This window comes from Pongo pygmaeus, chromosome 22 (assembly GCF_028885625.2).
Source record: "Pongo pygmaeus isolate AG05252 chromosome 22, NHGRI_mPonPyg2-v2.0_pri, whole genome shotgun sequence".
In the NCBI taxonomy this organism is placed as follows: Eukaryota; Metazoa; Chordata; class Mammalia; order Primates; family Hominidae; genus Pongo; species Pongo pygmaeus.
In genome coordinates, this window is record NC_072395.2 from 54,147,616 (window position 1) to 54,168,759 (window position 21,144).

The 21,144-nt window shown below is 45.9% G+C and overlaps 1 protein-coding gene across 1 annotated transcript in view; it reads left to right on the top strand.

The window, feature by feature from the left end:
• Nucleotides 1-21,144, top strand: part of BACE2 (beta-secretase 2) — a 113,782-nt gene that overhangs the window by 59,284 nt on the left and 33,354 nt on the right. The window contains exons 3-6 of the mRNA XM_054468834.2: nucleotides 9,693-9,909; nucleotides 13,552-13,680; nucleotides 15,098-15,232; nucleotides 17,681-17,782. Coding sequence (XP_054324809.2) covers nucleotides 9,693-9,909; nucleotides 13,552-13,680; nucleotides 15,098-15,232; nucleotides 17,681-17,782 — 583 coding nt within the window. The remainder of the gene's footprint in view (nucleotides 1-9,692; nucleotides 9,910-13,551; nucleotides 13,681-15,097; nucleotides 15,233-17,680; nucleotides 17,783-21,144) is intronic.

The window sequence follows — 21,144 nt, forward strand, 5'->3', positions numbered from 1 at the left end:
GTGCAGCAGAGGTTTGGTTTACGATGGCTTATGCTGCCCCTTCCCACTCAGATCTGTGATTCATCCAAGTCCTCAGTCCCCAAACAGCCTTCACCTCCAACTGTTCACTCTGGACTGCTCATCATGGAACAGGACTTGGAGTTGGTCCAAACCTCTCATTTTGATTCCTGCAGCACAGGAGGTCAGAGAGACAGGGGACTTGCCCAAGTTCAAGCTTTGAGGCCAGCAGTCCCCAAACCTTCAGCCAACACCTGCTTTTTATAACAAGTGCTTTGTCATTCCCTGAAGTGAATGCAAAGGTCATATGACTTATCTACATACACAGCTCAAAGTGCCCTGACGTAATACGGGGGGAATACAAGGGAAGTAATGTATAACCGGGTAATCAGTACCTCAGTACGTGAACACCCTGGCTCCATGGTGCTGGTAGACCAGGCAGTAGGCAGATGCTGGAGGTGAGTTAACATCACCATGGACAGGTACACCCAGTGTAGACTGATCAAGGCAAGCTGACTTAGACTCACACACCCTAAGCAGCTCAGCTTGCTGTCTTAGACTGTTGTGCTGCTATAAAAGAATACCCAAGGCTGGGGAATTTATAAAGAAAAGAGGTTTATTTGGCTCATGGTTCTGCAGGCTGTACAAGAAGCATGGCGCCAGGCTGTCAGGCTGCTTCCAGTCGTGGTGGAAGGTGAAGCAGAGCCAGTGTGCAAAGATCACATGGAAGAGAGGGAGCAAGGGTAGGGGAAGGACGTGCCGGGCTTTTTTTAACAATCAATCAGCCCTCCCTGGAACTAACAGAGTGAGATCTCAGTCACTATTATGGGCAAGGCACAAAGCCATTCTTGAGAGATCCAACCTTACCACCCAAACACTTTCCACCAGGCCCCACTTCCTACACTGGGGATCAAATTTCAACATGAGAATTGGAGGGGACAGATATCCAAACTCTATCAGTTGTTGATATGATTTTCCAAAATGGAAAAGAATCTCAGGAAAGTTCCAAGAAAAACAGAAAGACAATCAGCTTCCCTGGATTTCCATAGTAGCAAATATGTCATGTATACTAAACCTATGTAGAAAAGATTGTATGCACATGTGAATGGGAGGTGCATTCTGTACTCAGATGATCCAGCAGATTTCACCCATTTTGATGCCCAGAGAGACTTTGGAAAGTGGTGTGGGACGGGAACAATACTTCATTTTGCACGACCGCCCTTCACATTCCAGGATAACCAGCATGCTTATCAAACACACCCCCAAAGTTTCCAAAACTTCCCCTAGGGGACAGGACCTTCCCCATTGAGAACCACTTATCTGAATAGTCCCTGATGGTCCCAGCCCTGTGTTGTTTCCACTGCCGGGCTCTAGTCTGTACGACACGTTTTCCACGTTTCCCCCTCACTGGGGCTCAGCACACAGGGGCAGAACCAACACATGTGGAGCTTGCGTTTTCTCATTTAGCAATTCTTTTCCCCTTAGAATAGGTTTTTCTCTCATCGTCTGTAGATGCAAGATACAATAGAAAGAAGCAGTAAAGCACAGTAAAGTCAAGGTTAGGGTGATGTGGATAGTTACTTTCCAGATTTAAAGGGAATCATGCAAGTCAAGCCCTGTGGATGGCTACTTTTTTCATGGCAGATAAATAGCAGTTCTGTGGCAGCCGCTCATAGCCAGAGTCCATCAAGGTCAAAGTATGCTTCTCAATCCACACATCCTTTCGCTATGCAGAGGCAATTGTTGAAACCTTCAAGGGTAAATAATACTCCGCATTATCAAGACTATGTGGAATATTTCATCAACCGTAGACAACCCAGCATCTTTCTCAGCTCCCTTCAACTGTGTTCAGTGTTTGGTTGAGCTGTGGTTCTCTTTCAGGCTACCGTGGGACACATCTCTCTTACTTACCGCCTAGCCCTGTTTGGTTTATTCAGGTAGATTTTGTGTCCATCACCAGTTTTGCATTCAAGTGGCAGATGGTTCCTGTTTTCCATCCTTTGGGCTTCTCTAGTCCATATGCGTTTGATGAATATGAAAACTCCTGGGATCATCCAGAACTCATTTGATGACTAAGCCTTCCCTCCTGCTAATCTCACAAGATAATTCAGGATTCCTTGCTACCGTTCTGACCACTCAAGATTCTGATCTGTTTCTCCTTTTGTGGGTAAATAAAAAGAGAAAGAACACACCAGTATCTAGGGAAAGCCCCTCAATGGTTGGTTTCACCCCATTGCCACTTCCACCAATCAAATTCAGCGTACCTTCCTTATTTGCAAGTACTGCAGAGACTGACTTATTACATATAACACATCACTCACCTTTTGGGTGTCTATCCTGGTACTGCCTTTCTTTTCAAGAGACCATTCTTCAACAGAACTGTAAGGTTTCTTCTTGGCTGAATCAGATGTGACACATCCCACTTCCGAGTTTGAGGCGAGTTCTATTCCTTCAACTGCATCCCTGCTACCATGCTTGCTTTGCAGGTTAAATACTTTCTTAGATTGATATTAACTTGTTTCCTTTTATCTGCTTTTTACATGCTTTATTGTGGTTGATATGCTTTATGATTGAAAGATATGAATATTTTCTTTCAATGTCAATTATGTATAATTAATTTGTCTAATGCTTTCATCTAACTTTAGAGTTGGCCTAAGTTATACTTTCAACCATTGTATTTGATGGGAGCCAAGAGACTGTCCTTTTGCCTTCTCAATTTTTGACAAAGGTTTCTTTTCTGAGCTGCAGCTCTCTGCCCTGTGATGTGTCTGTATTTGCTTGTGCTTCTGATCTCTCTTAGTTATAATAAGGTTCTGGTTGGGTTTGTCCGCCTCTGATTCACGTCCTCAGTCGTTGGATATTCAGGTCTAATGCTTCCTGAAACATGTTACAGTAATTGGAGATTTGGCGTGGGGTTCTTTGACAAGATCTCTTTGATTTATGGAATGAGATGTCAGGCTACCATTAGTCATTTGTGAGCTTGTCTTTATCAGAATCCATCTTTTCATGGTGGTGAATGTTCCAGTGAGTTACTATAGAGCAAAAAAAGAAAAAAAGAAAAGAAAAGATCATGTATTTTTTAAATGTACATCTTTTTTAGCCAATAAAATCTCACTTCCAGCTAGTTGGTTTGAAGAGAGATCCAGTATACTCATCCCTTGACCCTCCACGAATCTATTTAGGAAATTAAGTATATTTCCATTAAAATGTCTCCTTACTTCTGTACTATATCCGGGTTGAAGCTCACAGAGCAAGAGACCAATTTATTTTCCTCAGCTAATGTTTGTAAGTGGAATTAGGGACTTCTTTAAGGAGGCTAAACTGGATACAAAGGAAATGGCTTTCCATTCAATGAGGACAGATATTTTTACCTGATTATTGAGATCATTTCTCAAGCATGTCCATCATTTGCCTGGTAGAAGGGGACTTGCTGTTTTGGAGCTTGTGAGCATTTAATGTTATTGAGGATGTTGATGAACCACCAGGCTGGGCAGGCTGAGCTGACCGTGAACCTCAGGGGGTCTCATGCATTCAGGTCTGGTGACTTCGAGAATCACAGAAGATTAAGAGGGGCGTCTGGTCACCTGGGCCAGGACAGTAAGCCCACTGGTAGATTTCAGACCCTGAGAGCCCCAGGGAAGTCCTGAGCGGAATTCTTTAGGAGACTCAGCATTCCCTGGGTCAAGTGGCTCGGGAGAACCAGAGCTGACCCAAGGATTGAACTCTAGAATTCTGCACATCCACCTTCTCTTTTCGTGTTCTCTGCAACCAACAGCAGGTTTCTTTTGAAATAATAAAGTGTTCTGTAGCTCTTTTCCCCTCAGTTCAATTGATTTCACTTTTTTATCCTGCATTCCCTGAGCACTCTTATCAGAGGCAGAACATCTTCTGAATTTGGTTCAAAGTGTTTTTATTGCTGTGAGCGGGCTTTTTCCTGGCCACCCACATCCCTGATTGATTGCTGTTTCTGAGCACCCGGAATGGACATTGCCAAGGAGAAGCACATCCGGGTTTCTTGCTCCATGTATTTAATTATTGTGCAGAGCAATTGAGAGCCAAAGCATTTTAGTCCCAAGAGGTGGGACATTAGAAAATGAAGATGAAGGCATATTTTTTATTTAAAGTGCTGGAAACTCTACGCTAATAATAACCCCTAGAGTCACTTATGATTCTTCTCTGGGGTTTTACTCAGAGGTTTAGTTCAAGGAACCCAGAGAATATGAATATGAACTGAGAATTACCTTTTTTTTTTTTTTTTAACATTATCTAGGACTGTGCTTTCTACAAGGCTAGCCACAAGTCACGTGTGGCTATTTAAATTTAAATGAATGTTAAATAGAAGTTCAGCCTTTTAGTTGCACTATAATGAACACATGTTCATTAGTCACAAGCGGCCAGCGTATTGGGCAGAATATTTCTGTCGTCACAGGAGGTTCTGTTGGACAGCGCTGGTGCAGGGCAGAGGGGAACTCTGCTGTTTAGACACCGGTTGCACAAGAGCTTGAAGCATCACCACCTCTCCTTGACCTCGTTAGCTGAGTCACCCCACACACATTTGCTCCTTTCATGGGGTGGTTGGACTTTAGAATGAGACAGCTTTAGATCCAGTAAGAGTAGCTCTATAGGAGCATTTTCCAGAAAACAAACAAACAAACAAAAACATCCTGTTGATATGCTTTGGGTGCAAATCTCATGTTGAAATGTGATTCCCAGTGTTGGACCTGGGGCCTCAGGGCAGGCGTTTGGGTCATGGGGACAGATCCCTCATGAATGGCTTGTTGCTCTCATCAAGGCGATGAGTGAGTTCTCGCTCCGTTAGTTCACATGAGAGCTGGTTGTTTAAAGGAGACAGGCACCTCCTCCTCTCTCTCTTGCCCCAACTCTCACCATGTAATGTACTGTGTCCCCCTTTGCCTTCCACCTTGAGTGGAAGCTTCCTGAGGCCTCACCAGAAGCAGATGCCAGCAACATGCTTCATGCACAGCCTACAGAACCATGAGCCAAAATCATACCTCTTTTCCTTATGAATTATTCAGCCTTGGGTATTCCTTTATAGCAATGCAAGCATGGCCTAACAGACTTGAATTTTTTTTTTTTTTTTTGAGACGGAGTCTTGCTCTGTTGCCCAGGCTGGAGTGTAGTGGCGTGATATCGGCTCACTGCAAGCTCCACCTCCTGGGTTCACGCCATTCTCCTGCCTCAGCCTCCCGAGTAGCTGGGACTACAGGTGCCCGCCACCACACTCGGCTAATTTTTTGTATTTTCAGTAGAGACGGGGTTTCACCATGTTAGCCAGGATAGTCTCGCTCTCCTGACCTCGTGATCCGCCTGCCTTGGCCTCCCAAAGTGCTGGGATTACCAGACTTGAATTTTCTAATAATAACTCATAGACTGAAAAAAGGCAGCAAATGATTAATTATAATAATAGCAGCTATTTTGTGGCATATCTCCTGTGTTCCAAGCTTTTGTTCTACATGCTTTACAATATTAACTCTTTTAATCTGCGTAATTAACTTCATGAGGGATGGTATTATATTATCACCATTTTTTAGTTGAGGAAACTGAGGCATAGAGAAATAAATAACTTGGCCCTGGGTCACACAGCTAATAAGGGATTGAACTCATATTTGAACCCAGGCAGTATAACTCCAGCTGCCTCTGGTCTTTCTGGAAATGACACCAAAATATCCAGAGTGCTCCCTCTGTAAGGAGACCAGCAACCTGAGCAGGAAACTAGAGAAGACATACTAAATAGATATGGAGGCTGGTTCAGGTTCTTACTAACACTACAAATTCTATGGAGTTTTCTATAGCCTGGACAAAGTGAAACTAAACTTTTCAAAAGGAAGTCATAGCACTTTAGACTGTTTAAGAAAGATACGATTACTCTACCAGGGTCGGGCAACGTGGCTCACGCCTGTAATCCCAGCACTTTGGGAGGCTGAAGCAGGTGGATCACCTGAGTTCAGGAGTTTGAGACCAGCCTGACCAACATGGTGAAACCCCATCTCTACTAAAAATACAAAAATTAGCTGGGCATGGTGGCATGCGCCTGTAATCCCAGCTATTAGGGAGGCTGAGGCAGCAGAATCTCTTGAACCTAGGAGGTGGAGGTTGCGGTGAGCCGAGATGGCACTATTGCACTCCAGCCTTGGTGACATAGCGAGACTCCATCTCAACAACAACAAACGATTACTCTACCAGACCAGGTAGTATGGTTTGGCTGTGACCCCACTCAGATCTCATCTTGAATTGTAGCTCCTATAATTATCATGTATTGTGGGAGGGACCCAGTGGGAGATAATTGAATCAAGGGGGCGGTTTTTCCCCATACACTGTCTCGTGGCAGTGAATAAGTTTTACGAGATCTGATGGTTTTATGAGGGGAAACCCCTTTCACTGGCTTTCATTTCTCTCTTCCCTTCCCCATGTAAGACGTGCCTTTCACCTTCCACCATGATTGTGAGGCCTCCCCAGCCACGTAGAATTGTGAGCCCATTAAACTTCTTTTTCTTTATAAATTATCCAGTCTTGGGTATGTCTTTATCACAGTGTAAAAATGGACTAATACACCAGGAGTTGGCAAACTCTAGCCTAGGAGGCAAATCTGACCTGCTGCCTGTTTTAGTAAATAAAGTTTTATCAGAACACAGCCATGCAAGTTTACTTAGACATTGTCTGTGGCTGCTTCCACATTACGTTTGAGAGCTGAGTAGTTATCACAGAGATCCTATGGCCTACAAACCTAAAACATCTATTATTTGTTTCTTTATGGAAAAAAATTGCCAACCTCTCTTCTAGATTGTATTCTCCAAGCATTTCAAGATAATTAGTCTTCGTATATTTCTGAACTTGAGGAATGAACCCAAATTGTCAAAATGGACTGAATAATTCAGTATTTTTATTGCTATTCAACATAAGCGTGTGCATCTCCTCCCATGTGGCAGGCACATCTGAATTTATATTGGCACTAAAACTTGACATTCCACCAATCTTCAAATACCCCATTTCAAAGACCTGACTGCATGTTACCTGGGTAATTTCTGGTGGATCCCTTAGTGCTCTAAGGTCCCTCTGTGGTCACTTTTCTGTTTTTGTTCCTGCCCGTTGTCGGGAGATTTGCACACAGAAAACATTCACTGATTGCCTCTCTTACTTTATGATCACGGTGGAGTGAACCAAGATAGTAGGCAAATATTAAAAGCCAACCATCTTTATATTCTGTACCCCGTTATGAAGTTAGAATCAGCTGTTTCCCCAAAATCTGTTTGCCAGACCTTCGTAAAATAATATAAAAATAATACATGCAAAAATGGAGGTACCTAACCACAAGAATAGGAGCCCTCCCACCCCCAATCCTGCCACCCCAGCTGGCCACTGTTAATATTTGAGTGTAATAAATAGTTTTGAAGGAGAGTCTGTCTCATTGATGTATTTTTCTTTTAACTTTTTCTCTACATCATTTAAAATTTCTTAGAAAAAGAAACATTTTTTCCTTGGCACATAATAGTGCATCATATGGATATGCTGTAATTTACTGAACTGTTTCCTTGTTGCTGAGCATTTGGATGGTTTCCAACTGTTTGCTGTTATACATAAAGCATCATGACCATCTTGGCACATGAACCCCTGTCTGCTTCCTGGGTGTCTCCTTAGGGTCAGATTCTCAGAAGTGCAGTTACTGAATTAAAGATAGTTAACATTTTTAACACTTATCAGATATACCAAGAATGAATTAATGAATAAAAGGCCAGATAGGGTGGCTAACGCCTGTAATCCCAGCATTTTAGGAGGCTAAGGCAGGAGGATTACTTGAGCCTAGGAGTTTGAGACTAGCTCAGGCAATATAATGAGACCCTGTCTCGGCAAAAAAAGAAAGAAAAATATTAGTTGGGCTTGATGGTGTGCACCTGTAGTCCCAGTTACTTAGTAGGCAGAGGTGGGAGGATCTCCTGAGCCCAGGAGTTCAAGGCTACAGTGAGCCATGATTGTGCTATGGCACTCCAGCCTGGAAGACAGAGCAAGACCTTTTCTTTAAAAGAAATAATAAATGAATGAATGAATGAATGAATGATCATGTCATCTCCAAACTTCTTTACTGACCTTAAGCAAGACTGCACTAGTTCATGTAATCCTATAACAAAGACTTATTAACATGTGTTAATGTTCGCAGACTGATTATTAAAACAGAGTGAAATCAAGCCTGCAGGCGAGCAGGATCGCTTTAGCATGATCTACTGGGTGATTTGATATTTAGCTCAGGATTGTGATCGTTTTCTTAGGAGGAGCGTGGTTTGAGTTCACAGATATTTGCCTAGAGATGTTTCTTAGGTTCCTTCCTATATTCCAGCAGTTTTCAAACTCAAATGGGCGTAGGAATGACCTTGCAGGGTGGGACTCCCCAGGGCCATGACACTTGCTGTCCTCTCTCCACAATGCTCTGCCCCTAGAGAGCCCCAGGTCTCACTGTCTTCATTCAGGTCTCATGCAGACATGGTCGGATCCAAGAGTTCTCTCCAACTGCTGGGTCACTTGAGGTCCCCTTGCCTGCTTTGTTCCCTGGGTGGCTCTCGTCCCCGTAACCACCATTCCCGCATTCATTGTCTCTCCTCACTACAGCATAAACTGAGGGGGCAGGACTTTCCTCTGATCTTGTGAATGTCATTCTGCGTCAGTAGCTCTTACCTCCAGGGCCATGTGAGTGTCAGGCTCTCGGTCATGTCACAGTGATTCATGTTCTGGCATGCCATTAGCGTCACTGCCCATATTTTGGTGTGAGTATAATCACCTTTGGGGCATTGGGGGAGAATCTTGAGAAGGACCTGTGACATGAAGGACCTGGGCTTCAGCAGGTAGGGCTTGGTCATTATTTGTCACATGAGTTGTATGTGTGAACCTGAACCCCAGCTGCTGCGGGCACAAGCTGGTGGAGCCTCCCTCTGGGATGCCGGCACCTACCCGTGTCACAGAGCAGCAGCGCAGCAGCCCTGCAAAGCCGGAGGGCCAGGCAGGTGCCAGATTGGGTTGTGTCCTTCAAAGGGTCGTGTCCTACAGTGGCCAAGCAAAGCACCTGACTTATAGGGTTTAACTTGGGTATAGGGAAAAATTAAACTCAAGCCACATGTTCACACCAGTGCATCCCTTCCACATGACATGGAAAACACTGTTACCAAAACATTAGCGATTATGTTTTTGGGGGAAGCTGTCGCTTTGTTAACATTGATGCCGTTCATGATAAAGAGTTGCTTACAGGCTTACAGTAGACTTTCTGTGTTTAGGATAGCTGCCTTGGACATGGCAACCTTATCTTCGTGGTTCGGGAACATGGATACATAAGAGAATACAAGGAGCTTAGCCAGGCGCGGTGGCTCACGCCTGTAATCCTAGCACTTTGAGAGGCCAAGGCAGGCAGATCACAACGTCAAGAGATCGATACCATCCTGGCCAACATGGTGAAACCCCGTCTCTACTAAAATTACAAAAATTAGCTGGGCGTGGTGATGTGTGTCTGGGTTCCCAGCTACTCAGGAGGCTGAGGCAGGAGAATCCCTTGAACCCGGGAGGCGGAGGTTGCAGTGAGCAGAGATCACACCACTGCACTCCAGCCTGGGTGACAGAGCAAGACTCCGTCTCAAAAATAAATAAATAAAAATAAAATAAAATAAAATGAATACAATATGCTTTTCTTTCTCCAGGTCTAGCACATACCGCTCCAAGGGCTTTGACGTCACAGTGAAGTACACACAAGGAAGCTGGACGGGCTTCGTTGGGGAAGACCTCGTCACCATCCCCAAAGGCTTCAATAGTTCTTTTCTTGTCAACATTGCCACTATTTTTGAATCAGAGAATTTCTTTTTGCCTGGGATTAAATGGAATGGAATACTTGGCCTAGCTTATGCCACACTTGCCAAGGTAAGGCTAATCCATGGATTTAAGGAAATCAAATAATAGGATGAGATTCTGAAAATCAATCATTAAAGGGCTGACACATGAGTCTTGGGCTGTTCTTGGAGACAGTGAGAACCATGTGGTGGAAACAGACCAGCATTCACACCATTATATTTCCAAGCATTTTTTAAATTGAAGGTAAACAGGATGATCTTGGAATCTTCCTGTAAGACAGACTAATAGCATTAACTTTTTGTTTTATTTTCATTTTATAGTTTAAAATGTTAACAGAATTTGAATCACATAGATTGTGGTGTATGTTTAGGAGTTTTTACTAAGGTAGGATTAAAAGAAAACACATTTATTAAATTCATACTTTTGCGTGAAGATGGAGCCTGCGGGTGGCCCTGGAATGCAGGCAGGGGATGGTGCCCTCCACCAGGCTGGGACGTGGCCTGTTTTCCTGGCTCTGCAGGGGACACCTCCGAGGAGACACCCAGCATGGGAATATGGGCAGCCTGAAGGCATGCCCTGGGGAGAGCCAGCCCTTCCCAGTGGTGGTGAGCCCCAGAGGAATTGTGGAACCCTGCTCTTGCCATCACCAGAGCCTCCCCAAATGGGGAAAGACAGAATTGGATGTTCCCCAGATATTTGTACTTGGGGAAATAATGTCTGTATGCAGGAGGAGGGAGGCAGGCAGGCAGGGGAATTTCCACCTGGAGGCATTGCCAAAGGCAGGCGGGAGTAGACACTAGGGGTGTGTGCTGGGCTCCTGGAGTCCACATGGGTTTGCATGGATCGAGAACTGCAGAAGGAAACCAGCTCTCCTGGCCCCGTACCTGGGCACCACGCCCTGGCCTCACCTTGCTCAGCATTAGGCTTGGAACCAGAGCTACGTGTGGAAGGAAACAGAAGTGATTGCTTTAGCAACAGGCCCCCACTGTCCCATGAGGATAATCTTCCCATCTGGAAGAGCATTTGTTCCAGCTCAAGTTTATGAGCAGATGGGGGTGGGGTGGGGAGGGCAAGAGGAATTTTACAACCCTTGGCCCCTCCAAGGAGACAGAGTCACAATTACTGAGAGCCTATTAGGCCCTAGGCTGAGAAGATACAAGATAAGATGTGGGTCACTCAGTGCTCATGACTCCCTTGTGAGGCATACTTTGTAAGGTCGTATTCTCCCCATTTTCTTAAAGGTTGTATTCTCCCCATTTTCTTCTTCTTTTTACTTTTTTATTTTTTTTGAGAGAGAGTCTCACTCTGTTTCCCAGGCTGGAGTGCAGCAGTGTAATCTCAGCTCACTGCAACCTCTGGCTCCCGGGTTCAAGTGATTCTTGCACCTCAGCCTCCCAATTAGCTGGGACGACAGGCACACGCCACAACGCCTGGCTAAGTTTTGTATTTTTGGTAGAGATGAGGTTTCACTATGTTGGCCAGGCTGGTCTCCAACTCCTGGGCTCAAGTCATCCATTCACATCAGCCTCTCAAAGTGTTGGGATTATGGCATGAGCCACCGTGCCTGGCCTTATTCTCCCCATTTTCAAGATGTGGGGATTGAGGGTCAGTGAGCTGTTGCCCCTTTGAAGTCAGAGCATGGATCTTCTCACTGTCTGCGGAGCCAGGGGTGGCTCATGAACCTTTTGTCCTCTGTATCATAGGGAATTGCAGACGGATGAAAACTTGTGTTCCTAAATACATTTTCAAAATGCTTTATCTTATGTGACTGGAAATGAAAGATGTATATGACTGGTTTTATGCAAATTGTTCCAAAGATGATAGAGTAAACCTAAATTGCCTGGAATTAATAATATGTAAAGCTTCTGTGAGAACAGACCCCTTCGGGGTTTGCTCAGACCTCCTGACTCTCCGTGCGACATTTTATCTTTTCATTTATGAAATTCCAAGATTACTGACAATTGGCTTCCCATTTCCAGGGTTTGAGGAGACAGCAATAGGACTCATAGGAAGCAGAGTGTGGCTGGGAACAGGGCCTGCAGGGTGGGCTGGGCGGACTGCTCACAGGGGTCTTTGAGACAGGTGGGCTGAGCGCTCTGCAATGATCAGGTTGTGTGGTGGCCCCTGGTCCATTCCAGGGGCTTCCTGTCAAGGCTGTGTCAGGAACACCTACTGGGCTTCTAACACTACAGCTGCCTGGGCCCCACTGCTGCTGAATCAGGTTCTCTCAGGGTTGGTTGTGGGCACCTGGATGCTTTTAAGTCCCTAGAGGGATCCCGAGGCACGGCCCTAGTGAAGGACTTGACAGAATGATTGCAGCTCCTTCACTGTGTGCCAGGTACCGCTCCAAGTGCTTTATAGGTATTGGCCCATTTAAGCCCCAGAGCGGCTCCAGGCAGCTGCCCTTATCCCTGTTTCACAGGGAAGGAAGCAAAGGAACAAGTCACTCGGCTGGCAAGTGGCAGAGCCGGTCTCCCATTCGTGTTTGCTTTGCTTTACTGCCTCTCAAGAAGGTGGGTAGAACACCAGCTGGGGGCACCCCCAGGCCCACCGTGTTATCCCAAGAGGTGATTTTGTCTCACTGGTTGACCCAAACGCCCACAAGTGTTCTGACAGAGGTTGCATATGGAAATAGTGCTAGATTCTGCATCGGAATTCTGCAGAAGCTGAGATGAAACAAGTAGGAGGTCAAACACAAATGGACTACACCAATGGGAAGATCTGTATCTATGCCATGGTGGAGTTCCCCTCTCACTCCCTCTGGAATCACAGTTTTAGTTCTCACAGATAGTAAATAATCGTTCCTGTGAATGACCATGGGCACCCAGGGGATGCCTATAGCATCTGTGCTACTATAGTTAATTACGTTTTCATCAAAAACTAACAACTCAGGGTCACCAACTCCAGTGTCTCCCAGTTGTCAAAGCCAAAATCTAAACTCAGGTCTATCACTGACTTCCTATATGACCGCCGGCACCCCTGGCACACCCGCACCTCACAGCTGTTTGCAGACCTTCCCGCTTCCCTTTGAATCTTTCTGGAGAAATGAGGGCATCCTCTGTATGTCTTGCTGGATGTGGGGGAGACACAGAGCACATGAGGGCTTCTGAAATCTGGCCTTGGGGGAATAAGAAGCCTTTTATGCTTCTGGAGTATAGATTTGTGCCTTTCCTGCTTCTTTCCTGCCAGAGTTCATCTGGCAGAGCTAAGCCTCACCCCAGGCTCTGGGGTCCGGGGGATACTGTCCTCCCGGGTCAGCCACCTCTCATTTGCATGGTGGACAGCTGCAGCTGACAGGCAAACAAAAATGTCTGCGGCCATGGCAGCTCCTAGAGAAACTCTTCTCTCCTTACTCTCAAATGCCTAAGATTAGGATCCACCACCTGCCACGGTAACCCACTTCCACGGCTTCTCACACCCCCTCACAAGGCAGTCATGATGATAGATGTGACTGCGTCGAATGGCTTCCAGAAATACGATCTTATTTGTACAACAGAGCCGTGCCCAAAGGAAGAATGCCAACCAGTGGGAAGCTCTGCTGGGGCTTTCTGAATTCCTAGACCCGATCACAAGCTGGTGTACTGTTGGACCATGAAAAAATTGAATATAAACACCAGGAATGTTGTCTGTGGTGCGTGGCGTCTACACTGGGTGACCCATATCTACACTGTGAGTCCTAAGCAGGTGTCCCTCCCTGTCGCCCTCCCGCAGCCATCAAGTTCTCTGGAGACCTTCTTCGACTCCCTGGTGACACAAGCAAACATCCCCAACATTTTCTCCATGCAGATGTGTGGAGCCGGATTGCCCGTTGCTGGATCTGGGACCAACGGAGGTAGTCTTGTGGGTATCTTTTAGTCTTAAAGGGGCGAAAAATCACAGATGGATGGGCTGGTTTTTTCTGTTTTATTAAACACCTGAGCAGAAATATTAGGCATGTAGGTGTGCGTAGGTACTGTAAAACTTTCATCCTCCTTGTAGTAGGTCTTTTTAAAAATGGCTAAAATTAGTCAATCCTTTATGTCATCCTGCCATCTGGAAGGATGATTCTCATCGCTTCTCCGAATTCCATTAAAACTTTTCTTTACCACCCTTGGAAGGGCACTGCTTTCTGTGGGTGGGAGAGGGGCAAGTGAGGGGCGGTGGGGGGTGTGGTGAGTGGACCTGACTGTGGGTAGGGGGCCAAAGGAGAGTTCATAAATTTGGCAGGGAAACAGGGGCCCTTGTAGATCCTTTCTCTCTCTCTCTCTCAACACACACAGGCACACATGCACCACAGCACAAGTGTTTGCTACTGAAACAGAACCAAGGCCGTCAGCACTACGGAGGTGCTGGAGCCTGAGCTTCCCTTCAGGGCCTGGCACCCAGACGTCAAAATTAGTAGGGGACAGGAAGAATGCACTAGAAGGGGGTGCTGCCAGTCCCTTTGCTGTCTGACTGTGAGAGGCAGAATCTGCACCCCTGGTCCTCAGCTACTTTCATTTGCTACCATTTCCAGGCAGAGGATAGCATAGGATTTATGAGGAAATGTTTTATGATTTTGCAAAATGAAGCTTTGATCAGGGAAGTGCTTGTTCTTCTGTTCTCTGACCTCCAAGGAACTAAATAATTGTCAGTCAGTGTGGTTAACTGTTTTATTGCATTTCTTTGAAGGAAAAATCTCAATATTGTAAAGCTAAACTTGTATGTACTTTCTTTGGATAAGAGGAACCCCCAAAGCATCTTGATTAGATGAGGGCCTAATACCATCTGACCTTTGCAGACGTGGACCCATAAAATTCCTTGTTTTGTTTTATTTTATTTATTATTTTTTTTTTAGATGGAGTCTCGCTCTGTCGCCCAGGCTGGAGTGCAGTGACGCGATCTCAGCTCACTGCAGCCTCCGCCTCCCTGTTCAAGCAATTTTCCTGCCTCAGCCTCCTGAGTAGCTGGGACTACAGGCGCACACCACCTCGCCCGGCTAATTTTTGTATTTTTAGTAGAGATGGGGTTTTCACCATGCTAGCCAGGCTGTTCTCGAACTCCTGACTTCATGATCCGCCCACCTCAGCCTCCCAAAGTGCTGGGATTACAAGCGTGAGCGACCGCGCCTGGCTCCTTTTTTATTTTTTAAGCATTGATATTTGTTTCATGACATCGTCACGAAGTAGAAGCCCTGATTGCAGTGAAGTTTCTCTTTACAAGTGCATGCTTCTCTGTGTAACCTGTTGATATGTCTGTGTATTTTTTCTCTTATACCTGTAAATATTTTCTGTCCCAGGTCCTGGGTGGAATTGAACCAAGTTTGTATAAAGGAGACATCTGGTATACCCCTATTAAGGAAGAGTGGTACTACCAGATAGAAATTCTGAAATTGGAAATTGGAGGCCAAAGCCTTAATCTGGACTGCAGAGAGGTATTTATGCTATGGTCTCTGTTGTGTCTTTCTGTGTGTGTCTGGGTCCCTTAAATATGCCAGCTGGAACCCGTAGATGCCAATAGAAGGTACATTACCTCGTAAGATAAAGGCTCATTACATGAAAAGATGCAGGGCCTTGCTGTACAGTAAGTTGAAATCAATTAATTGTCCTCCCTCCCCACCCCAAATATTGCATCCTCCCAACCACTTATCTTCACAGGGCAAAATTACCATTAAATGGTGAGTGAAGAGGACTATCTGAGCTACACCTTTCACCATTCATTCATCTTGGACTGATGGTCCCTAAGCTCAGTTTAAGAGGTTGAAATAAACAGATTTTTAATCAGTGTAGGACAGAGAGGGACGAAAATTAAGCAAAATGAAACCGAAAAGATCATCAGCTTTTTATCCTCCATTCACAGCTAGCCTGGCCCCCACAGTACCCAATTCTCCCTAAAAAATGGTCATGCTGTATAGATGTGTGTGGCTTGGTAGTACTAAAGTGGCCACATGCAGAGCTGTGACACCAAACCTCAGGACCATGTTCATGCCTTCTCACTGAGTTTTGGCTTGTTCGTGACACATTATGACATTATGATTATGATGACTTGTGAGAGCCTCAGTCTTCTATAGCACTTTTAGAATGCTTTATAAAAACCATGGGGATGTCATTATATTCTAACCTGTTAGCACTTCTGTTCGTATTACCCATCACATCCCAACATCAATTCTTATATATGCAGGCACCTCTTGTCACACGCGTCCATGTGAAGAGACCACAAAACAGGCTTTGTGTGAGCAACAAGGTTTTGATTTCACCTGGGTGCAGGCTGGCTGAGTCTGAAAAGAGAGTCAGTGAAGGGAGATAGGCGTGGGGCCACTTTATAAGATTTGGGTAGGTAGTGGAAAATTACAATCAAAGGAGGTTGTTCTCTGGCTGGCCAGGGTGGGGGTCACAAGGTGCTCAGTGGGGGAGTCTTTGAGCCAGGATGAGCCAGGAGAAGGAATTTCACAAGGTAATGTCATCAGTTAAGGCAGGGACTGGCCATTTTCACTTCTTTTGTGGTGGAATGTCATCAGTTAAGGCAGGAACCGGCCATTTTCACTTCTTTTGTGATTCTTCACTTGCTTCGGGCCATCTGGACGTATAGGTGCAGGTCACAGTCCCGGGGGAGACGATGGCGATGGCGTAGCTTGGGCTCAGAGGCCTGACACCTCTGAGAAACTAAAGATTATAAAAACGACGATCGCTTCCATTGCAAATCTGTGTTTATTGTCAAGAGGCACTTATTTGTCAATTAAGAACCCAGTGGTAAAATCAAATGTCCGAATGTAAAACAAAATACAAAACCTCTGTGTGTGTATCTGTGTGTGTGTGTGTGTGTGTGTGTGTATTAGAGAGGAAAAGCCTGTATTTGGAGGTGTGATTCTTAGATTCTAGGTTCTTTCCTTCCACCCCATATGCACCCACCCCACAAAAGAACAAACAACAAATCCCAGGACATCTTAGCGCAACATTTCAGTTTGCATATTTTATATATTTACTTTTCTTACATATTAAAAAACTGAAAATTTTATGAACATGCTAAGTTATATTTTAAATTAAGTTTGTTTTTACACTGAAAATTTAATGTTTGTGAAGAATACTAATACATTGTTATATTTCATTTTCTTAAAATTCTGAACCCCTCTTCCCTTATTTCCTTTTGACCCGATTGGTGTATTGGTCATGTGACTCATGGATTTGCCTTAAGGCAGGAGGATCAAGTGGCCCAGGACTCATTCCATCCCTGGGTAGACTTGCCCATGCACCTGTGCCCGTAATGGTTGGGGTGGCTCATCTGGTGTTGGCCACTGGTGTCCATTCTCCTCCCTCTGCCACATGAAGAATGTTGCAGGTGGCGACAGGGCTGGCAGCACCTGTGTGTATCTCAGTCTATGATGCACTGTGGCTGTGGTTCTGTTCCCAATGCAAATATGGGATGTCTGTTGAAAAATTGTCCGTCCTTCTTCTCTTCGTTAGTGAGGTCATAGAGAGTTGATTTGTGTACAGTTTGTACACGTGGCTTTTAATATATTTCAGCCTCAAAAGACAAATAGGTCTTCCCTCTGCCCTGGGGCAGGAGTACGGGTCCTCAATGAAGGAACTTGGGCACCTCTGAGTAAGGAAAGAGCTGTGCCTTGGGAGGGCTATTGATCTGCTAATTTGGGCCATGTCCCCTCCCTTTCCTGGGCCCATTTCTTTGTCTCTGAAGTGAGCGTGTTGGGTTGGAAGACCCCTGGTTCCCCAGTTCTGAGAACATGAATGAACTACACAGTCCATGACGACTGGTGTGGCTGCCTGGATTTGTGTGTAACAGACAGATGGTGATGGCAGCTGGAACCACGTGAGGCGGGGAGCGCCACTGTCACTCACGCACCTTTCCCTTTTTCTCCCGGTTCAAGTATAACGCGGACAAGGCCATCGTGGACAGTGGCACCACGCTGCTGCGCCTGCCCCAGAAGGTGTTTGATGCAGTAGTGGAAGCTGTGGCTCACGCATCTCTGGTGAGTCCTCGGGACATTCACGGGTCCCCGAGTTGCTGAGTTACAGTCACCTGCTGAGGAGCAGCACTGCGTGTTCTGAACGTCTCTGAACTATTCCGCCATGTATTTCAAATTTTCCTATTGTGTATTTGTATATTTTATATGTAATAGTATAGGTGGAATATGTAAATATATTTTATATGTATTTAAAATCTTTATGTTTTGAAGGATTTTATTTCAACTATTACTTGTTAATTTCACAGTCCCCTTCTTTGATGTTAGCAAATAATACTTTCATGAACCTCAGAGGACTTGGATCTGAATGTGCAATGCCCTCTAGTATTTCAAATAATAGTTCAGTTGGTATAGTATTTTTTTAATCTGCAAAAAACAGTATTTGGTAATATAACTATGTTAGAGTAAACAATAAATCAAGAATACATTTATAGCCTTTAAAACAAAACAAATAAACCAAAAATTTTACTCCTTTTCGGCCTTCATCCCTGCACTGGTATCTTAACTTCTGTTTGTATAAAAGAATACCATTTTTTCAAAGAAGACAAAGAACAATCAGCCAATCTAATAATTATTTTATGGCCATGCTCTGAAATACAATTAAAATTATGACTGTGGACAACACACCTTTTTGGGACCTGGCTGATGGTATTTCTGGTGTGACCCCAACTTTCCAGTCAGTTCAGGGCAATAAACATTGGATACAGCACAGCTTTGGGGATGAAATAGAATTAAATTTAGTGTAGTTTTTGCCACTTTTAGCTGGATGCCTGGGGAAGGGTTTTGTACTCTCTGAGAGCCTCCGTATTCTCAACTGAGAGGTGGTTGTGAGTTTTGGGTCAAATGCTTGGTGTATAGTAGATACTTGGAGCTTCCATTAAACATGCAACCACCGCGTTGCTGCTATTTGTTTCGATGCGAGATGAACATGACTTTTGGCTTCCTGAGTGTTCTCATAGCATCTGGGCCTTCCTTGTGTGATGGTCAGAAAGTGTTTCCTGCACAAATCCTGTCCTGCCGCCCTGGCTGGGGCTGACTGTCCCGCTGCTCTGCTGTGATGGCTGAATTCAAAGAGTGGCCGATAGGAGCACGTATGGTGGTTGCCTTGTTACAGCTCATAGCAGAAATGTGACAAGCGGGAGAGGACTTTGAGTTGTCCTGAACTTCAAACACCTGTAACTGCTGCGGGAAGAGCGGCACGTGGATGAAACGGACACAGAGGGGGAATAAGCAGGAAAGGACGCGGGCCCTTTTTGAAGCAGCAGGTCTCAAGGCGGCCAGCCGCCTGGCGCAGCTGCAGCTGAAGCCACGGCAGAGTCTCCATCTTTCCCACTATCTGCTGAATCAGAGAAAGTGGCAGGTAACATTTTTAGTGCCTTAAATTTAGAACGCTTGCTGAAAATCAGACCCTACTTAAAATAAGGAGCGATACCCTCCTTTCTTAAATAGTCAAAATGCCCTCAACAGAATGAACGTGAGTATCTTCCAACTTCATACCCTGAATGGAAAAGTCTGACCACCATCCCGAGGACGTGTTTGAAGCGCAGTGTGAAAATCCAGCAAGTCGTGGACCGGCCGGGCCCCTGTGCCGTGAGAGGCGGGCGGCGGGGCTGTGGGGTGCTCGCACTCCCGAGCTCATCGTGGCATGTGCTGAGCCGAAAACCGCGAGGAAGAAGGAATGAGATCACATTTGTTTGCCTTGTCTAAAATTATCCTCTGATTTCATTCGGTGCCTGCGTCAGGAGGGAGAAACATGGGAAGGTTGTTTGTCTTGGGCAGGGAAAGCATAACAAGGGCGCGTTGTGTGTCTGTCTTACTTCTCTGTATAAAGTTGTGTTTGTTTTTTTTATCTACCAGTTCCGGTAAGCCAACCCTCTTGGCGTGGGTTTCCTTCTGGTTAAGGGGAGGGCTGGCTTCAGAGAGTGAAAGACAATAAAAATGTGGAGGTCTGTCCCCCGGCATGGATTGTTCAGATGGGATTCTAGAAATTAAGGGTTTGGAGTTCTGTATTTAGAAATGAGCCTGGAGCAGAAAGTATTGTACAAGGTGCAGCCCATGCAGAGGCACGGAGACCTGGGCTCGTTCCCACCCTGCTGCGGTGCCTGCGTGTCTCAGGCCCAGCGCTTCTCCAAGGAGGAAATCCAGACGCAAAATAATACTCACTTGAAGATGACTTCTAACTTTAAAACTCTGTGATCTGAGGTCAAAACTGGCCCCCAAGGACATGTGGCTTCACCCCCAGGGAGGTTGCCAGACTTTTGGTTAAGGACCGTGGCTCGGGGACGGTAAGTCCCACATCCAAATCTGAAGTGAGCTACCTAGGCCAGTTACTTGGCCCCTCGGAGCTCATTGTCCACCTGCTGTTGGAGCTGGTTATGGTGCTGTCATCTGAGCTCTGTGCCCCGTGTCCCGCTGCAGACCTGGCCACCGAAACTTCGCCGAATCCAGCAAAATGACCATCCCACCTCCTATGAGCGTGTCTGAGAAGGGGCTCTCCCTGTGATGCACATCTTTAGTAGACTTCGCTTTTTTACAAAGCAAAGATGCATTAATGCCAGCATTAGAAATTTCACAAATCAATCACAAATGGTCTGAGTGGAGAACATGGGATGGATGAACCAACCACAGGGTGCTTTTTCCCCAGCTGTATGCCCGGGTGAGGAGGGCAGGTGTCTGCCGTGCGCATGGTCACGTGGCACATGCCACCCCCGATATTCAGTGCGTGGGCATCAGCAGATGCATCCAGGGGCACCCACGTGTGTTTTCAGTTCTGGTCTTGGCAGCGTTCTGTCCCATTTTCCTGTCTTCTGTTCTAACTATCCCTTTGGCTTCTATAAGACCCTTCTGCCCCCTCCTTGGACTCTCCTTGTCCCTGTGCCCCTCCTCGTGGAGCCTCTTTCTCTGGCCTGAGCCCCCTGCTCTTGCTGCATGCCCTCCTACGTGATCCCATCCTTACCCTCATCGATATCTCCTGCTCACCTGTCAGTGCCTCTGGAGTGTGTGTCTAGCCCAGGCCCATCCCCTGGAGCTCAGGGGACTCAGGACTAGTGAACCCCACATGTACACTTGGCCTCAGGGGACTCAGGACTAGTGAACCCCACATGTGCACTTGGCCTCAGGGGACTCAGGACTAGTGAGCCCCACATGTGCACTTGGCCTCAGGGAACTCAGGACTAGTGAGCCCCACATGTACACTTGGCCTCAGGGGACTCAGGACTAGTGAGCCCCACATGTACACTTGGCCTCAGGGGACTCAGGACTAGTGAGCCCCACATGTACACTTGGCCTCAGGGGACTCAGGACTAGTGAGCCCCACATGTACACTTGGCCTCAGGGGACTCAGGACTAGTGAGCCCCACATGTACACT